The following is a 14,802-nucleotide window of genomic DNA, read 5'->3' as shown; positions in this document are numbered from 1 at the left end:
TGTTGTTGTTATATACTTTGTCCATCCAGAAGGGTGATATGTCTTTAGCATCATCATGAAAAGCTACAAAAACAAATAAACTTGGCAACGTCAGCTGACGTTAAAAACCAGTAGCTCCTGCCGTGCAGCAGTGCGTTTACACACATCTTGCTCTGCCCATATTACACTCAGCCGATGGCCCCATGCAGGAAACAGTCACCTAGCTGAGTCTAATGTACCGACTGCACAGGGAACAAAGGGGTGCTGTAGACATTTCCCTTGGCCACAGGCATCCTAGACAGCCCCCCTAAAGATAGCAGCTGGGAATGGGAATGAAGAGGGAGAGTAAAATAATATCCCAGCAGTGAGCCTATGAGCCCCACGAATAAACCAGCAGCTACATCACCCTACAACTCACCACTGGTAGCCCACTAATGCTCAGCAGGTGTGAGCCTGGCCAGTACCTGGATGGGAGACCTCCTGGGAAAGCTAAGGCTGCTGCTGGAAGAGGTGTGAGTTGGGCCAGTAGAGGGCGCTCACCCTGCAGGCTGTGTGGGTCCTAATGTCACTATATGCAAAAAGGCGCCGTCTTTCAGATGAGCCGTAAAACCAAAGTCCTGACTGTGAGCATTTAAAATCACAGGATGCTTCTCAAAAAGAGTAGGGGTGTTACCCCTGGCTTCCTTGTCAAATTTCCCATTGGCCTTTACCAGTCATGGCCTCCTAATAATCCCCCATCTCTGAACTGGCGTCATCACTCTGTTCTCCTCCCCTCTGGTGTGTGATGAACATACTGTGACCGCACTCTGGCTGCTGTCGCATCATCCAGGTGGGGCTGCACTCTGGTGGTGGTGGAGGGGAGTCCCCATTGCCTGTAAAGCGCTCTGAGTGGAGTGTCCAGAAAAGCGCTATAGAAGCGTAAGCAATTTTTTCCTTTTTTAACCCTGTGCTGTTGTCTCCCTCTCCCGGCAGGGCGCCATGGCAGCTACGTACTCTGCACTGAACCACAAGACCTGCCAGCCCGTGCTGGAGCCCGTGGCCGCCTCCAGCCTCGCACAGCGGCGCAGCATGAAAAAGCTCACCTCCACGGACTTGTAGTGAAAACCCCCGGGGTGTGTTTGTTTTTTCTGCGGGAGGGGGAGAGTGGGTGGGTGTTACGGATCGCTTTATTTTCTTCCCCACCCCGATATCCTTAAACTCGGCAGTTGCAAATCCCACCTGTCCTCCTGACCCAGAACTCGTGCCCATGTGCTCGTCCCGGGGGTCTGAGCTCTCCCGAGCGGGGCGTGCTGCTCCCTTTGCTGTGGGATCAGATCCAGGGGAGGCTGCTTTCCCATTCAGCACAGAGGGATCCCCGTGCAGTGATTTTTTTTTTTTAAAAAGGAGCAAGCATATGTGATAGTGCTGGGAAAAAACATCTCCATTTTCTTTTTCTTTCCAACACCGTCTCCTTGCAGAGGAACACACCAGCTCTCACTTTCCATTCACTGTGATTGGCCACTCTCGGAGCTCCTTCAGCAAACTGTGTGTGGCATTGAGAGAGATCGGTAGCGATTGGGGCAGCCGGGCCTGGGCCTGGGCCTGCTGTGCTCAGTACGTGAGGGGTGGGCAGTGAGCACGGGCAGACACCGGTTTTTGCCCTGGTTCCCACTCTCTCTCTCTGTCCCTCGCTAGTTCATCCACAAAACTCGAGTGGCATCTTAGCGAAAACCACATCCAGCCGTAAGAAAGTAATCGCTTGCGTTCGTCATTCAGGATTATTACTCGGGCACAAGGCCTGAGCTACAAAGGTATGAAATATCCGGATTGCCCGTAACCCGCATTCCGTTCCCGAGACCACAGGAGCGGACAGGGAAAACGGTGCGTCTCTTCCTAGCTGGCGCTGTGCGCAGCTCCTGGGATTGGGAAGATCCCAGCGCAGGAGCTGCTCCCAGTGAAGCAGTATAGCTTTGGAGGATTCCCATGAAAAAATACAGGGCAACGTTTTTTTTTTCTTTCTTCCAGAAAATGTTGAAGCACCTAGTTTTGGTTTAATATTTTCCAGATATATCTATATTTATTTATTACAACTCACAAGGTTGCTCACTCTTTTCTTTTGCGTCTTGAGGTTTGCACACAGACTAGGTGAGGCGTTGCTTTTTTTTTTTAACAGAGGTATTGAGTATTTTTGTTGTAGCTTCAGAGATAAAGAGATTTTTTTTTTATTTCCTTGCCTTGAAAAGGTTGTCATTATCTTATGTGGGTGTTTAAAAAAAAAAATCAAAACCAGGTCAAGAAGTGTGAATTGTTACACGGTGAAGTGGCTGTAGGTACGGTTTTATCCTGCGGGGTTAGAGGTCAACAAATCGGGGGAATGATGGGATACAGGGAATCCTCAGTGTGAATACGAAGAGCAGGAAGTCCAGAGGACCCGCCTGCTTCAGCATCGCGAATCTCTCTTCGAAGACATTGTGGAAATTGTATCATATTGTATTTATTTCATTTAATTTTTTAAAATATATTTTTCTTTCAAGGTCTGTATATATTGACATTAAAGATCATTATGGATGTGCTGTTTTCCCGTCTGTTTCTGTGCTTCTGTTGAGTGCACCTGTATATGACCACCCTGTGACACTGAAGGGACCTTACAGGGTCCCGGTGCATTGTGCCGGGTGACATTTTAAACATTTGCTCGTCTTGAGTGCAGAACAAAAGCCCTGAATGCAGGACTTTACTCAAAAAGTCATTAACGAGAGAAGATCAAAAATTGCAGTTTGCAAAATAGTTTTATTTACGCTCTAGATTGGAGTTGCCAGCCCTGTTCCTAGTCAACACCAGTCTTCAACTATCTTGTTAAATAATCATTTGTGTATGCTTTATCTCTTATTCTCCCATGCCCGTTGGTATTGAAATATTGCACATTACATTTTGAAATTATTTTCAGGTATAATTTATAAGCCCCAACCCCCAAATCCCAGAGGCAGTATCCCCCAGTTTGTGCACTGGTAGGGAGTGTGGAGATACAGAGTCTGACTTTTAATCATGGTCTTGTCGAGTTTTGAAGTCAGAAATAGATATTTTCTCTCAGTTCCCCAGTATTTAACAAAACAATCATTAAACCTTTTTATTGTTTAATGTTTTAATGTTTAAGATCAACAGTTCTTCCTGCAGCCGATAAATGCAGAAGCCCTCTGTTGTTCGTGTGGTAACTCTTGCACTACTGGCAAACAGCTGTAGATGAACAATTATTAATGTCCAGGCAAAAGTGGGAACTGCACTGTGTTAAACATCAAACACGGCAATTGTCCTGCAGCACGGGCTCGGCCGGTTAAACTACCCGCAAATTAAATTAACCCGTTACTCCTGCGTGAAAGGGATTCAGAAACCCAGCTTGTGGAATAGGAATGATCTCTAGCCCTGTCCAGTCTTTATTGACCTTGCAGAAAAAAAAACTCTTGTGACATCAGCGGTTCCGTGAAGCTCAGCGAAGGCTTCTGGAACAGTAACCCTACTGACCAGGAGCTCGGCTGGTGACGCGGTGCATTTCAGGGACCAGGGCACTGGACGCCCGCCTCCTAGAGCTTCTCCCCGTCCTCCAGGGTCTCGGGCAGCTTCCGGCCCAGGGTCTCGGGCAGCCGCAGCGCCAGGAGGCTCGCCCCCGTCGCCATGGCGCCGAACAGGACAAAGGGGGCGGGCTTCCAGGCGTCGGCCACGAAGATGACCCAGGGGCAAGCGATACAGCCCAGCCTCCCGAAAGTGTTGCACAGCCCCACCCCTGTGCTCCTGCCGAACACACAAGAGGACATGCGCAGAAGAGTGTTGGACGACATGCTGGTTGATTAGGAGCCGTAACAGATTCAGTACTGAAAAGCTCTTCCACAAAACCCTTCGCTGTTTTTTTTTTTATAAATAGATGTTTTTAGAATCAACCAGACCTTCAATAACGCTCTCGAGCATCGATCCATGCAGAAAAAGTGATATAGAAACAATGAAATTCAAATAAGTCTCCGACTTCAGTATAAGCTGGACTCAGCTCTCAGCTCGGAAACCTGGTTCCACTCCATTGGCCAGGAGCACAGGTGCACCTGAGTGAGGCAGGTGAGCCAGGGCGCTCCTCACAGGGAGCCCTGGCCTTAGACCGCTGTTACCTGACCGCTGTCGGCAAGATCTCCACTGTGTAGAGTAAGATGCAGGTGAAGGACGAGGAGATCAGGAACTGTCCAGCCAGGCAAGATCCCACTGTTGGCCAGCCCATCTCTGAAGGAACAGCAGTCAAGCAGATTAGACCTCAACCTAATGGACCTCCAGCCCTGCTGCCCAGCACTAACCTGGCACGCAAGGCGGGAGCGCTGTGTGTACAGTATACTGTATTTTCCTGCTGGCCACAGAACCAAGACAGCCCTGCTTCCCAGCTTTTTAAGTTATCGTCAGCTGTGGGTTTTATTTCCTGAGGTACGCAAGAAGAGAAACGGTTCTTCTCTCCATGGCTGTAGAGGGGGGGGCGCAGCACGTCCTGCACTTTTAAACCCTGTGGTCTCTCACTGAATAAAAAAAAATAAATGGGTTTGGAAATCAGGGGGGCTATAAGTACATATTATTTTGTGGTCAAAACCGTCAGGAAGAAATATATCTACTGTGGTCGGCTGGAATTATGAGCCCGGAAGTCTACTGTACAGAGGTGCAATCACTGGGAAAAGCTCTCACATGTCAGGAAGGCACCTGGCCTCACTTGGGGCTTAAAGTGTCGCTGATCTGCAGAGCTCAGGACAGATTCAGAACGGATGCGCAGGTGCCACACTGATGACTCAGGCTTGCCTGTCCGCCACACATCTACAGGGTTGCTTCAGGATTTCTGCTCCGCGTGAGACGGGTGGGCTGTGCAGTGGCCGACAGCTGGGCGGGGGGGAGGCTGCTGCCGCCGTGCTCACCGTGCCAGGCGAAGCAGGCAGCGGCCAGGCACGCGCCGCCGCCCAGCAGCTGGGAGGCCAGCAGGAGGGACTTCCTCTTGATCCGGTCCAACAGGAGCGCCAGGCCCACCTGCGCCGGCACTTCGCACAGCCCCATCAGCAGGAAGTTGATGTACAAGTTCCCGGCCAGGTTCTGGGTGTTGAGGAGCAGGCCGTAGTAGGCGCAGCAGATGGAAAACCTGTGCAGTTGAGCAAGCAAGAGCCCGGAGGAGCATATTATACTGAAAATGGGGTACAATTCCTCATCCAAGGTTACATACTGCGGGTCTCAAATCTCCTCTCTATCTCTCCAGTATGTCTTTAGTCTTTGTGTAATATGTATAATCAGGTTATCTGCATGTTTTAGCAGGACCTTCTTGAAGAATGCAGGCCAGACAGTTTCTTTGCCTGGTAACTGAGGATCCTAAGTGACCCGATGCGGCGGCCCAGAACGTACCAGTTGATGCACAGGACGACTGTGTTCCTGCGCAGGTTCGGGGTTCTCAGCAGGTCCAGCGCGGTGCGCTTCTGCTCCTCAGAGCTGGGGTGCTGCGCAGACAAAGACGGGGAGCAGGGGGAGCGCTCAGCCCAGCGCTGCAGAGAGCTCCTCGATATCCTCTCCACAGCTGGCCTGGGTCGGTGCATCCTCTGTAACTGGCCAGGCGGCGTGAATGGACCGCGAAAACTACTGAACTGTCTCAATACTGAAAACTGTACGCTTGCAAGAGATTATGATGCACCCACAATACCTAGCCTTCGTTTCCTTATTGGGCACCATTACCAGCAGTAGAAGCTTTGCTGTGTATTGCCATACAACAATGACAGCCGCAACTGTGGAATCATTTCCCTTTCCCACAACACGCCCACACCCACCTGGGAAAGTGGCCGAGGCCCTGCCCTGCTCCCCCGGCTGCTCGGTGCTGCCATGATTATGTGTCTGCAGGGTGGCTGGCCTACCTTGTGGCTCGGGCTGCCGATCAGGGTGATGGCGGCAGGCAGGGCGGCCCTGTTGACTCGGGCTGCCTTTCTCACGATGATGGTGGCCTCCGCGGCCCGGCCCTGCAGGATGAGCCAGCGAGCAGACTCCGGCAGGATCCTGGGGTCACGGGGGGGGGATTTCAGGGAGAAGGGAGAGGTAGCAGAACTGTTAAACGCAGGTCCTACAAGAAGAACCTGGGTACTGGTGGTCTCATCACTGTCTTCTGTTGTTTTACGCAGATTCAGTTTCCATCGACTGATGGCAGACCGGAAAGAGAGGTAAAGTCGTCTAGGAGAGGAGAGGGTGGATTTGAGAAGCACAATATATTTCAAGTGGCCGACTGTTGCTCAGAGGCTTTAGAACTAGACAAGCAGGAGGGAAGGAGAGCGGGCAGTCAGGGGCCAGGGGCCAGGGGCCACACGCACCAGCAGCACAGCACGGACGCCATGGAGACCAGAGCGATGGTCAGCTGAATCATCCTCCAGCCCTTCACCCAGTAGGCCAGCCCCGTCAGCAGCATGTGGCCCAGAATGAAGGACAAGGTCAGGAGCACCCCGGGCACACGCTTCTGAGTTGGGCCCACGAACTCCATCCCTGCAGGATGAGGGACAAGGAAGGCCATGCCACCTTAGAGAACGATTTCTCCAAGCCCCCTTGTTTCTCATTTCACCTCTGACGGCCGTGATCACACTAATCTCTCCGTCTGTGTTCTCAGAGATGGTTTTCCTAACTTCTGATGAAAGACTACAGAAACTCACAGTGTCCTGCAGCTAGGATCACACCTGTCTGAACACACCTGGCTGATTGTCGCTGCTGAAGAAACACCCTAAGAACATAAAAATCTTACAAGCGAGAGGAGGTAGATGGTAGTTAATAGCTAATTGATCCCAGGGTCTCATCCAGCTGTCTCTTGAAAGAAGCCAGGGTATCGGTTCAACCGCACGGCTGGCGCCTTCTGTCTGTTAAAGATCCTGCTGTGAGACACTCATTCACAGCCCATTCGCTGCCCCAGAAAGTGTAACAGTCCAGAGTTCTGTGCCCACACAGAGGTGAACGTCAACGAGGGGTCCCTGCTGGCGTGATGTGAGGCACATGAAAGGGCTTCCCTCATGACCCTGCGACACAGAAGGACGGGCGCCACAGCCCCCGCGGCGTCTCACCCAGCGTGTAGGTGACGTTGAAGATGCCCAGCGACAGGAACCCCACCAGGAAGCGCGTGGTGATGAAGAACCCAAACCCTGGTGAGAGCGCCGTCCCCAGGGTCAGCAGGCTGAGCAGCAGCGACCCCAGCAGGATCACCTTCCTCCGGCCGAACCTGCGGGGACACGGGCGCTGGGGGCTCGGGGAGGCAGCCCGGCGCCCCCTCGGAGCCAGAGCCCCGCCCCCCACACGCCCCCTCTGAACCAGAGCCCCGCCCCCCTCTGAGCCAGAGCCCCGCCCCCACGCGCGGCCCCTCGGAGCCAGAGCCCCGCCCCCCACACGCCCCCTCTGAGCCAGAGCCCCCCCCCCCCGGCGCGGCCCCTCGGAGCCAGAGCCCCGCCCCCACGCGCCCCCTCAGAGCCCCACAGCGCAGACTGCTCTGTGATCACGTGAAACACTAGCATACTGTCCGCCAGAGCCTGCAGGTCTGGGAAAGCCTGAGGGTTCAAGCTGCGGTGCAAGAGTGAAATCGGAACAAAAACAGCTACTGGATGCTAACCACACACACACGAACATCTACAAACTTGTGAACCGACGGGGCAGTGTGACTTGGGGCTAGCGTGGCCTGCAGACTGCGTCTCATAAGCGTGGTGCTCTAGCCAGTGGAAGACTAGTTCCAGTGGGATCCTCCTGTGAGGGCTCGAGGTGATTCCAGGCCCAGCTCGAATCACCGCGCTTCCCCTGCCATGGCCTGGGGAGCTGGTGTAGGCGGGTGCTTTCCTGCCCCGGCTTCCTAAACAGAAACCCACTGCCCGCTGAGCCATCAGGCTCGGCATCTGCGCAGCCTGCTCTCCCCCTAAGCTGCAGAGTCTGCAGAGCCGCGTCTGTGATTTGTTCCTGCAGGAGCAGGAAGAAACGCACTGGCTCACCTGTCTGACAGCCACCCCAGCGGACTGCTTCCCACCAAACACCCGGCCATGAAGAAGGCCGTGTCCAGCTGTCTCATCCACTTGCGCTCACACACCAGGTCCCACTGTGGGAGAGAAGGGACAGACTGAACTCTCCCCACTCCCTACGGGTGTCAGTAAGCGGATTTCCCCTTTTCTCACAAAGCCAATAAACACTAACAAGACCCTTTCGTCTTGCAAAGCATGCCTGCTGCTGCGGAGTCTATTTCCAGCAGGGTTAAGGGCTCTGGCATCTGAATACATAAGGCAGGGGGTCCCCCCCATTCTGGACTGCAGACCAGTTTTAATGTTTTAATCAATCGAATCATTAATTGAACCAGCAAGCTGCTTGACTGGAACCTCTGGATGTTTTATTTTTCTGGCTCAAAAGTTAGAGATTTCACAGTCGCATTCAAAGCGTGAGTTAAGAGGCCAACTCCCAACTTGTTCAGGAACAGGAACCAGGTCCAGAGTGGAAACCTGCCCTCTTGTTGGATCAATGTGGCCGAGAGCTCAGCTGGAATGAAACCCATCTGGTATGGGGGTCTTCAGACCCAGGCGGGGAACCTCTGACATACGTGGCAGAGCACATGACAAGACTGTAGCAGAGCTCTGAAAGGCCAGTTTGCATCAGAAAAATCATTAACAACTCGTTAGAGTAGTTTTAATGAGTGGTTGGCTAGGAAATTCCATTGTGTGTCTACCAAACGGATAGCTGCCGTTAATTAGGGCCTGGAACACGCAAGGTTCATCCAGCTGGTCTCCTCTGGAAGGTGTACTGCACCTTACCTCAGTCGCCACAGTGCTGAAGTACACTGACTTGTCATAGTACCAAGACTGACAGGGCACCAGGGAATAATTGTTGCTGGCCGGATCAGCCCACTCCTCTGGACTGAAAGATAAATTGACCTGCGTATCAGAAAGAAAAACAGGCAAGGGAGAAGATTCATAACCTTTATAAGTATAAATATGTAAAAATCCGCAATAATAGAACTTAACGTCCACTCAGTTTAGAATCGCCAGCTCTTGATCTTGTTGACCATCACTGTGCCAGTTGTGTGTGACTACCTGGGGAATCCTGGGTACAGTCAGCTCTTGACATAACCCAGGCTCAAACCAACCACACCTTGACCGCAGGAATCACCCTGTGCTCTGTGTGAGCACTTTCACCAGTTTAGCACAGTTTAGTTTTTCTCCAGGACCCGGGAGAAGATAAATGCAGGGGGTGCAAAAAGAAGACATCACAGAAAACTTGATGCACGTGAACAGGGAAAACACTCTGGGAGACAGGGAGCCAGACCGCTGGCTGGGCTCGGTTACCTGCGTGATGTCGTATTGGTGACACTCACTCCAGGAGTATTTTCCCAGGCGGGAGGAGTCTCGCGGGATGGTGATGTTCCACAGATGCTCTTCACTCATGTTCGTGATTCCAGGGAACAACAAGATCTCGTCAGCCTGCACCTAGAGCAACGAAACCACACATCGGACATGAAGGCACCGGTTTATCCCGCCATGGAAATGGAGGCTCGGTGCAGCGCAATTTATATCAGGACAACGAACACGTCACGCCTTCAAATAGGGCCTGCCCAGTCTTTTCTGCTAGTGCAGGGGTGTCCGGTGTCTGAATTTTCTTTCACTGGATTTCTCACTTACACAGTTGGTCTACTGGTCTAAATAACTGCATATGTGCAAGATGCTCAAGTAGGGAGCTGCATCAGCATGCGTAGGCTGCAAGGAAACAGGTAAAGGTTTTGTTTCTTGCTGGAAGACTCCACAAATGTTGTTTTTTCTTTTCTTTCCCTTGCAGCATGGAATAAACCTTTACCTGTTCCGGAACAAGTAATAGGTTTATTCCATGCTGAAAAGAGAAGAAGGAAAACACAACATTTCGGCCGTAGAGCCTTCTTCAGGTGTGCGAAAGACAGATCAGTAAGCAAAGGTAATGCAGCTACCCACCTGAACTACTTTACCTGTTCCTTTGCATATGCGTAATGCTTCTAAACAGGCTCCAAGATATTCTGTAAATAACTCTATCTTTAATTTAGTCAGGCCTGTGAAAAGAAAAACTCAGCTCAGTTGTGTAATTGGCTGCTGGGGTTGGAATAACTCGAGCACGCTGTTCTCGAGTCATCCTGGTGCATTTCTGATTTCCTCCAGTAGGGGGACCCAACACCGTGTCTCACGCTAAAGACAAGAAATCCCTATTGAGAGCACTGTGCGTGAGACACGTCTTGAATCTTCCTGGCTTGATAGAAACGAATTTTGAATAAATAACAGACTTTATTCAAAATGGAGCTGAACCAGTGAGGGTGTTGCAATCAAACCCGGGAATTTCAGCACACTATTGCATTTCTGGTGATCATCCTGACAGTAAGGTTTCTAAAGCCATAGTGTCCTAGATTGCAAAGTAAAATAATCAAGTAAAATATGTCTACATATCAATGTGCTGACCTATCACTGGCCGCCTATAGGAGTCATTCCAGGAAAGTTAGGCTCCCTGCTTCACATCCTGGTCTGCCTGATCTATGGAATATGATGTTTCCTATCAAAATTAAGCAACAACAGTGGATCAACTGCATGCCTGAGTTAAGATGGCAGACACCTGAACAGGTGTACAATCACATGCTGCTTCTTCCCTAGGGAGCTTTGTCTGGATGGTGACATTCTCATCCTGGGGGGCAGGTGGCTCTGGGGGTTTTCCAGGTCTCTTTAAAGCAGCAGCACCTGGAGAGCTGGGAGGGGCTGTTAAGCTGAACTGAAAACCTGTGGACCCAGCAGCCCTGATTCAACACAACACCCGAAGAAAACCCGGCTTTTGAACAAGACTTTAACTTTGCGTATGATTAACGCCTGCGTCTCTCCACCACAGACCAGAATCAGCTCCTAGTGTGGAGACGTTAACCACCTTCTGAAGATCTGGAGCCATGTCAATGTGCTCAGTAGTGCAGGTGGTTTGCTCGTTTCGGAGCTCATGGGGAACGGGAATCTGACTGGTTCCACCTGCAGGCCCAGGAGCCCAGGCGGAGAGTTCTCCTCACTGAACAAGCTACATGATGAATTGATTAGTGACGTACAGGTGCTCCCCATCTTCACACGCAGCGGACCAGTACCACTAACTGGACTGGGACCCAGCTGAGAAGGGCTTGAAGGTTTGAATTAGGGTGTGTAAAATGTAACCAGTTGGCAGAGGTGTGACGAGGGCAGGCTGCAGGGTAGTGCTGTTTGTGTGCCAGGAAGACCAAAGGTTTGTTATTATTGTGAAGAACTCACTGCCTGATGGCAGAGAATTGGTGACTTATTGAGGAGGCACTGTGAACTCCAGATTTAAAATATATATATATAGCCTGTCAGTGAGTTGATACAGGTGCTAAAATAAAACCAACCAAAAAAAATCACTAAGAAAACATCCCCCCTTTGTGATTGTTATGTCAAGTGTGGCATATCGATATCTTCTGAGAAAGTTGTTTTTGCTTCTTAGGAATTACGTTTATTACTCTGTGCATGGCGTTCTTAAACACTTTTTTTTCCTTTTCATTATTAACCAGAATTGGTGGTGGACGTGCCCTTGTTGTTGTTATTATTATTAACATCCATGGCCTGCGTGTGCGGCGCTCCTCTTTGCACGTGGGCCCAGCGCGCTCCGCGGACAGGAAGGGACCCACGTCCACGCCTACGTGCACTGGAGAGCTGCTTCCGCCGGGCGGCGCTCCTCAGCCCCGCTGCACCGCACACGCGGGGGAGAGCTGAGAGGCGACTTCACCAGCCCTGGCGGTAGCGGTAGAAGTACTCGACACCCCAATACCAGGCTTATTCTCGTCCCGCGGCGCTGTGTCCTACCTTGCAGTGATAGTCGGGCAGCGCGCACAGGAAGACCTGCGACAGCGTGTACCAGGCGCTGGGCACGGTCAGGGAGCACAGGGCCAGGTAGACCCGCTTCTGGTATGCCCCGAAGTGCCCAATGGCGTCCAGGATCTGCTCGAAGGTGCAGGCGGCCGGGCCGTCCCGGGTCGGCTCTAAACTCTCCTCCTCTTCCTCGCTGGGACTTGGGGGCCCCATGGCGCTGCCGTCCCGGCGCGTACGCGTGCGTGGTCGTGGCGCGGAGGCTGTCCGATCTCCTGCTCGCCCCGGTGTTCGTGGAGACTGGAGAGCCCCTCTCTCCCTCTCGTCCTCTTCTCTCCCTCGCCTGGCCCCCTGCCAGCGGGCCGGGTGTTGGCCGTTTATGTGTTTATGGTCTCCGCTGAAGAGGACTTTCTGGAACAGCTAAGCGCAACACTCTTCCTGGGATATGTTAAGTCCACACATGGTTATTTAGTGTATATATTAATCCTTGCGGCGTGACTGTCATACAGGTAGTATTAATCAGTAATCCTGCATATCTGGAACGCAGGCACACAGATGCGGAAGGAGAAGACCTTGCTGGTCTTATATAAAGAATTAAAGTTCCAGTTTAAGTTCGCGCAGAAAAACCTCTTTGAAGATTTTCGACGTGTTCACTCGAGCCGATTAAAAACGGAGTGATTGGAATACCCGGGGGAAAATGACGCTTATCCTTGTGCGTTTTTTTCAGTCGTTTTGTTAGCTCCTCTAGTGTGGCAATCGTGTCTTTCCTTTACGTGGTCGTGGCCATCGTCAGCTCGTTCAAGACGAGCCATGGAGCGAAAACTCGCTCGCCTCTTTCTCCAAAACCTGATCGGGACCTCAGGTAGATCGACAAGCACAGTTTCTTAAAAGACTTGTTGGGCACGTACTATGTTACTGTGTTAGAGCTCACAGAATGCCGATGTTAATGATCGCTCTTTAAAACGGTGAGCTCGGCTTATCGTTTGACCTGAAGGTCAGGAGATGGATTTGGGGTAGCACTAGATCAGGGGTCCCCCAGTCCTTGTCCACGGGATCGCAGTGACCCGAATCAGCTCGTTCTTGGCTTAATTAGACGCATTTCTCAGCTTCTCCCGGCTCTTCGGCTCCTGGTGCTGTAACGAGACATGGGAAACCCGACACGCCGCCCCTCCAGAACCAGGACTGGGGATCGGACTGCGACGTTTTATTGTGAAGCGACTTGACAAAGGACTGTGACGTGAAAGACGCTATACTAAATGATCTTTTACTTATTATTACCTTGCTTGCTGTGATGGAAATCGGTGGGGGTTTCGTGATTAGGTACCCAGCAGGCATTACGGTGTGTGTGTTTAAAGTTTGCAAATATATCAATTCGGGACTAGCCCATTTGTTTTGATTTGCAGCTAATCATTACGGTAAACCTCCTTAAGGGACTTGTTAAAAACAAATGAGATAAAAATAAAAGAAAAAGTGCTATCGCAAAAAAAACTCTCTCCGGACTCGAAATTGAACACTTTAATTTTTAGTGGATTATGACTCAATACTGCCCCCGACAGGAAACTACCGGGAGTCATTTTCGTATCAAAATACATTACACGCATCACAATTGGATATTAAAATCGGAAGCTGGCCGAAGAGGGGCGCTAAAACATCAATTTCCCTCTGGTTACATAAAACCGATTGCATTTCAATATAAACATGCGAAAAGACAGAAGCGTGTTTGCCGATTCAGAGTAACCCGAGGTCACGGGGGTTTGGAGTCAACGAAGGGGTCACCCACATCAACCAAGGAGCATGAGAAAGTCCCGTGTGCCCGCAGACACACCACACATATTCAGCGTTGTTTAAAAAAAAAAGTTGTGGTTAAATCGAGACCAGCAACGTCTTTCGTGCTGGACGGCCGAAAGTTTCTATTTTTCCCCAATTACTGGTTCATTAAACCGCTCCACTAATTAAACACTGACTCAGAAGACAGGTGCTCTCCATTCGGGTTTTGGCAAAATCGCGACAAGACGGACAGCCGTGGCCACACACGCCTGTCGAAACCGGGTTGTCTATGCAAGCCTTAAGGAGGTTGCTCAAAAATCACACACAAACCTTAAAATAACGCAGCTAGAGTGAAAAAGGAGGTTCAAAATTACCGCATGAACAACGTGGGGCCGCGCAAGTAGCCTGCCCTCCCCCACTAACAATAAATCGATCGGTGATTGGACAGTGGGAAATCGTATTATCCAATCATAGTGCGAGGTATATGGAACTGGACGGAAAGAGCCAATCGAATAACCGAAGACAGTTTCGTCTCTCCCCTCCCTCTCCGTAATGGCGGGAAGAGCCGTGTCTTTAATTTGTTAATTAACTTCTTTGTTGTTGTTTTTTTTTTATGTGCTACAGTTATGTCTGAAAGACTTTGGCGAGAGTAAATTTCATAGTTGGTGTCCCAATGAAAAGTTCAACAAAGCTGTAACGGGGGGAAGACAGTTACTTAAATGAGGAGCACCTTGAGTGGAAAAATCGTTCGACTTGCTTCGCCTCAGAATTCATCTCCAATGATCCCGAAACGGCGAACGGCCGTAGAGGAACAGCGACAGGTAAGATCACCATCAAGTCAACGTACTGTGAGGCCTCCTGTTTAACCCCAAGTTCTTAATTCTCTTTGGAGGTACGCGATTGAAAAAAATGCATTTTAAAGTTGGAATGCTATAAATGCGGACAACCACGTACAGGTTTAGTATCAGCTTTTTGATCTCTGTAGACGCCTACTCTCCCAATAGCTTTATTTTTTAGTTGTTTTTTGGCAGCATTTTATTCTGCATTTGTTTCGTTGTTTGGAAAGGGATGCGTGTCCCACAGACTCGCAACATGTTCCTGCTTGCTCTGGAACTGCGAAGGCAGTTCGAGTGTTTTTGATGACCGCGACACGGAAAGATGTGTTTGTTTTCAATTACTTCAAGTATTTCAGTTGTACGGAGGGGTTTTATATAGGAACAGAATG

The 14,802-nt window shown here is 50.7% G+C and overlaps 2 protein-coding genes across 4 annotated transcripts in view; one reads left to right on the top strand and one right to left on the bottom strand.

Moving 5' to 3' along the window:
- The window catches only part of LOC148828768 (ribosomal protein S6 kinase alpha-6), a 28,215-nt gene extending 25,689 nt beyond the window's left edge, over window positions 1-2,526 (top strand). For all 3 annotated transcript variants that reach the window (XR_016091628.1, XM_088925551.1, XM_088925552.1), the window contains exon 22: window positions 952-2,526. Coding sequence is in view for 2 of the 3 variants with exons in the window: in XM_088925551.1 (XP_088781677.1) it covers window positions 952-1,077 (126 nt within the window). In the remaining variant the exon portion in view is untranslated. The remainder of the gene's footprint in view (window positions 1-951) is intronic.
- Window positions 2,527-2,788: 262 nt separating this feature from the next.
- LOC148828767 (organic cation transporter protein-like) lies at window positions 2,789-12,149 on the bottom strand. Its single transcript, XM_088925921.1, has 11 exons — window positions 11,808-12,149; window positions 9,291-9,431; window positions 8,760-8,879; window positions 7,953-8,056; window positions 7,044-7,198; window positions 6,309-6,477; window positions 5,862-6,000; window positions 5,362-5,453; window positions 4,887-5,104; window positions 4,107-4,215; window positions 2,789-3,741 (listed from the first exon to the last, which is right to left on the bottom strand). Exons 1-11 carry the CDS (start codon window positions 12,024-12,026, stop codon window positions 3,534-3,536), a joined length of 1,674 nt encoding a protein of 557 aa, XP_088782047.1. The 5' UTR covers window positions 12,027-12,149; the 3' UTR covers window positions 2,789-3,533.
- Between the last annotated feature and the right edge of the window lie 2,653 nt (window positions 12,150-14,802).

This window comes from Atractosteus spatula, chromosome 9 (genome assembly GCF_055471065.1).
Source record: "Atractosteus spatula isolate fAtrSpa1 chromosome 9, fAtrSpa1.hap1, whole genome shotgun sequence".
NCBI classification, from domain to species: Eukaryota; Metazoa; Chordata; class Actinopteri; order Semionotiformes; family Lepisosteidae; genus Atractosteus; species Atractosteus spatula.
The sequence above is the reverse complement of the archived record's forward strand: the minus strand, read 5'-3'. Positions and strand labels throughout refer to the sequence as shown.

Coding starts and splice junctions, on each gene's coding strand:
- LOC148828767 (XM_088925921.1), bottom strand. CDS start 12,026: ATGGGGCCCCCAAGTCCCAGCGAGGAAGAGGAGGAGAGTTTAGAGCCG. Junction 9,432..11,807: donor TGCCCGACTATCACTGCAAG/GTAGGACACAGC, acceptor TCGTTGCTCTAG/GTGCAGGCTGACGAGATCTT. Junction 3,742..4,106: donor ATCTTGCCGACAGCGGTCAG/GTAACAGCGGTC, acceptor TGTGTTCGGCAG/GAGCACAGGGGTGGGGCTGT.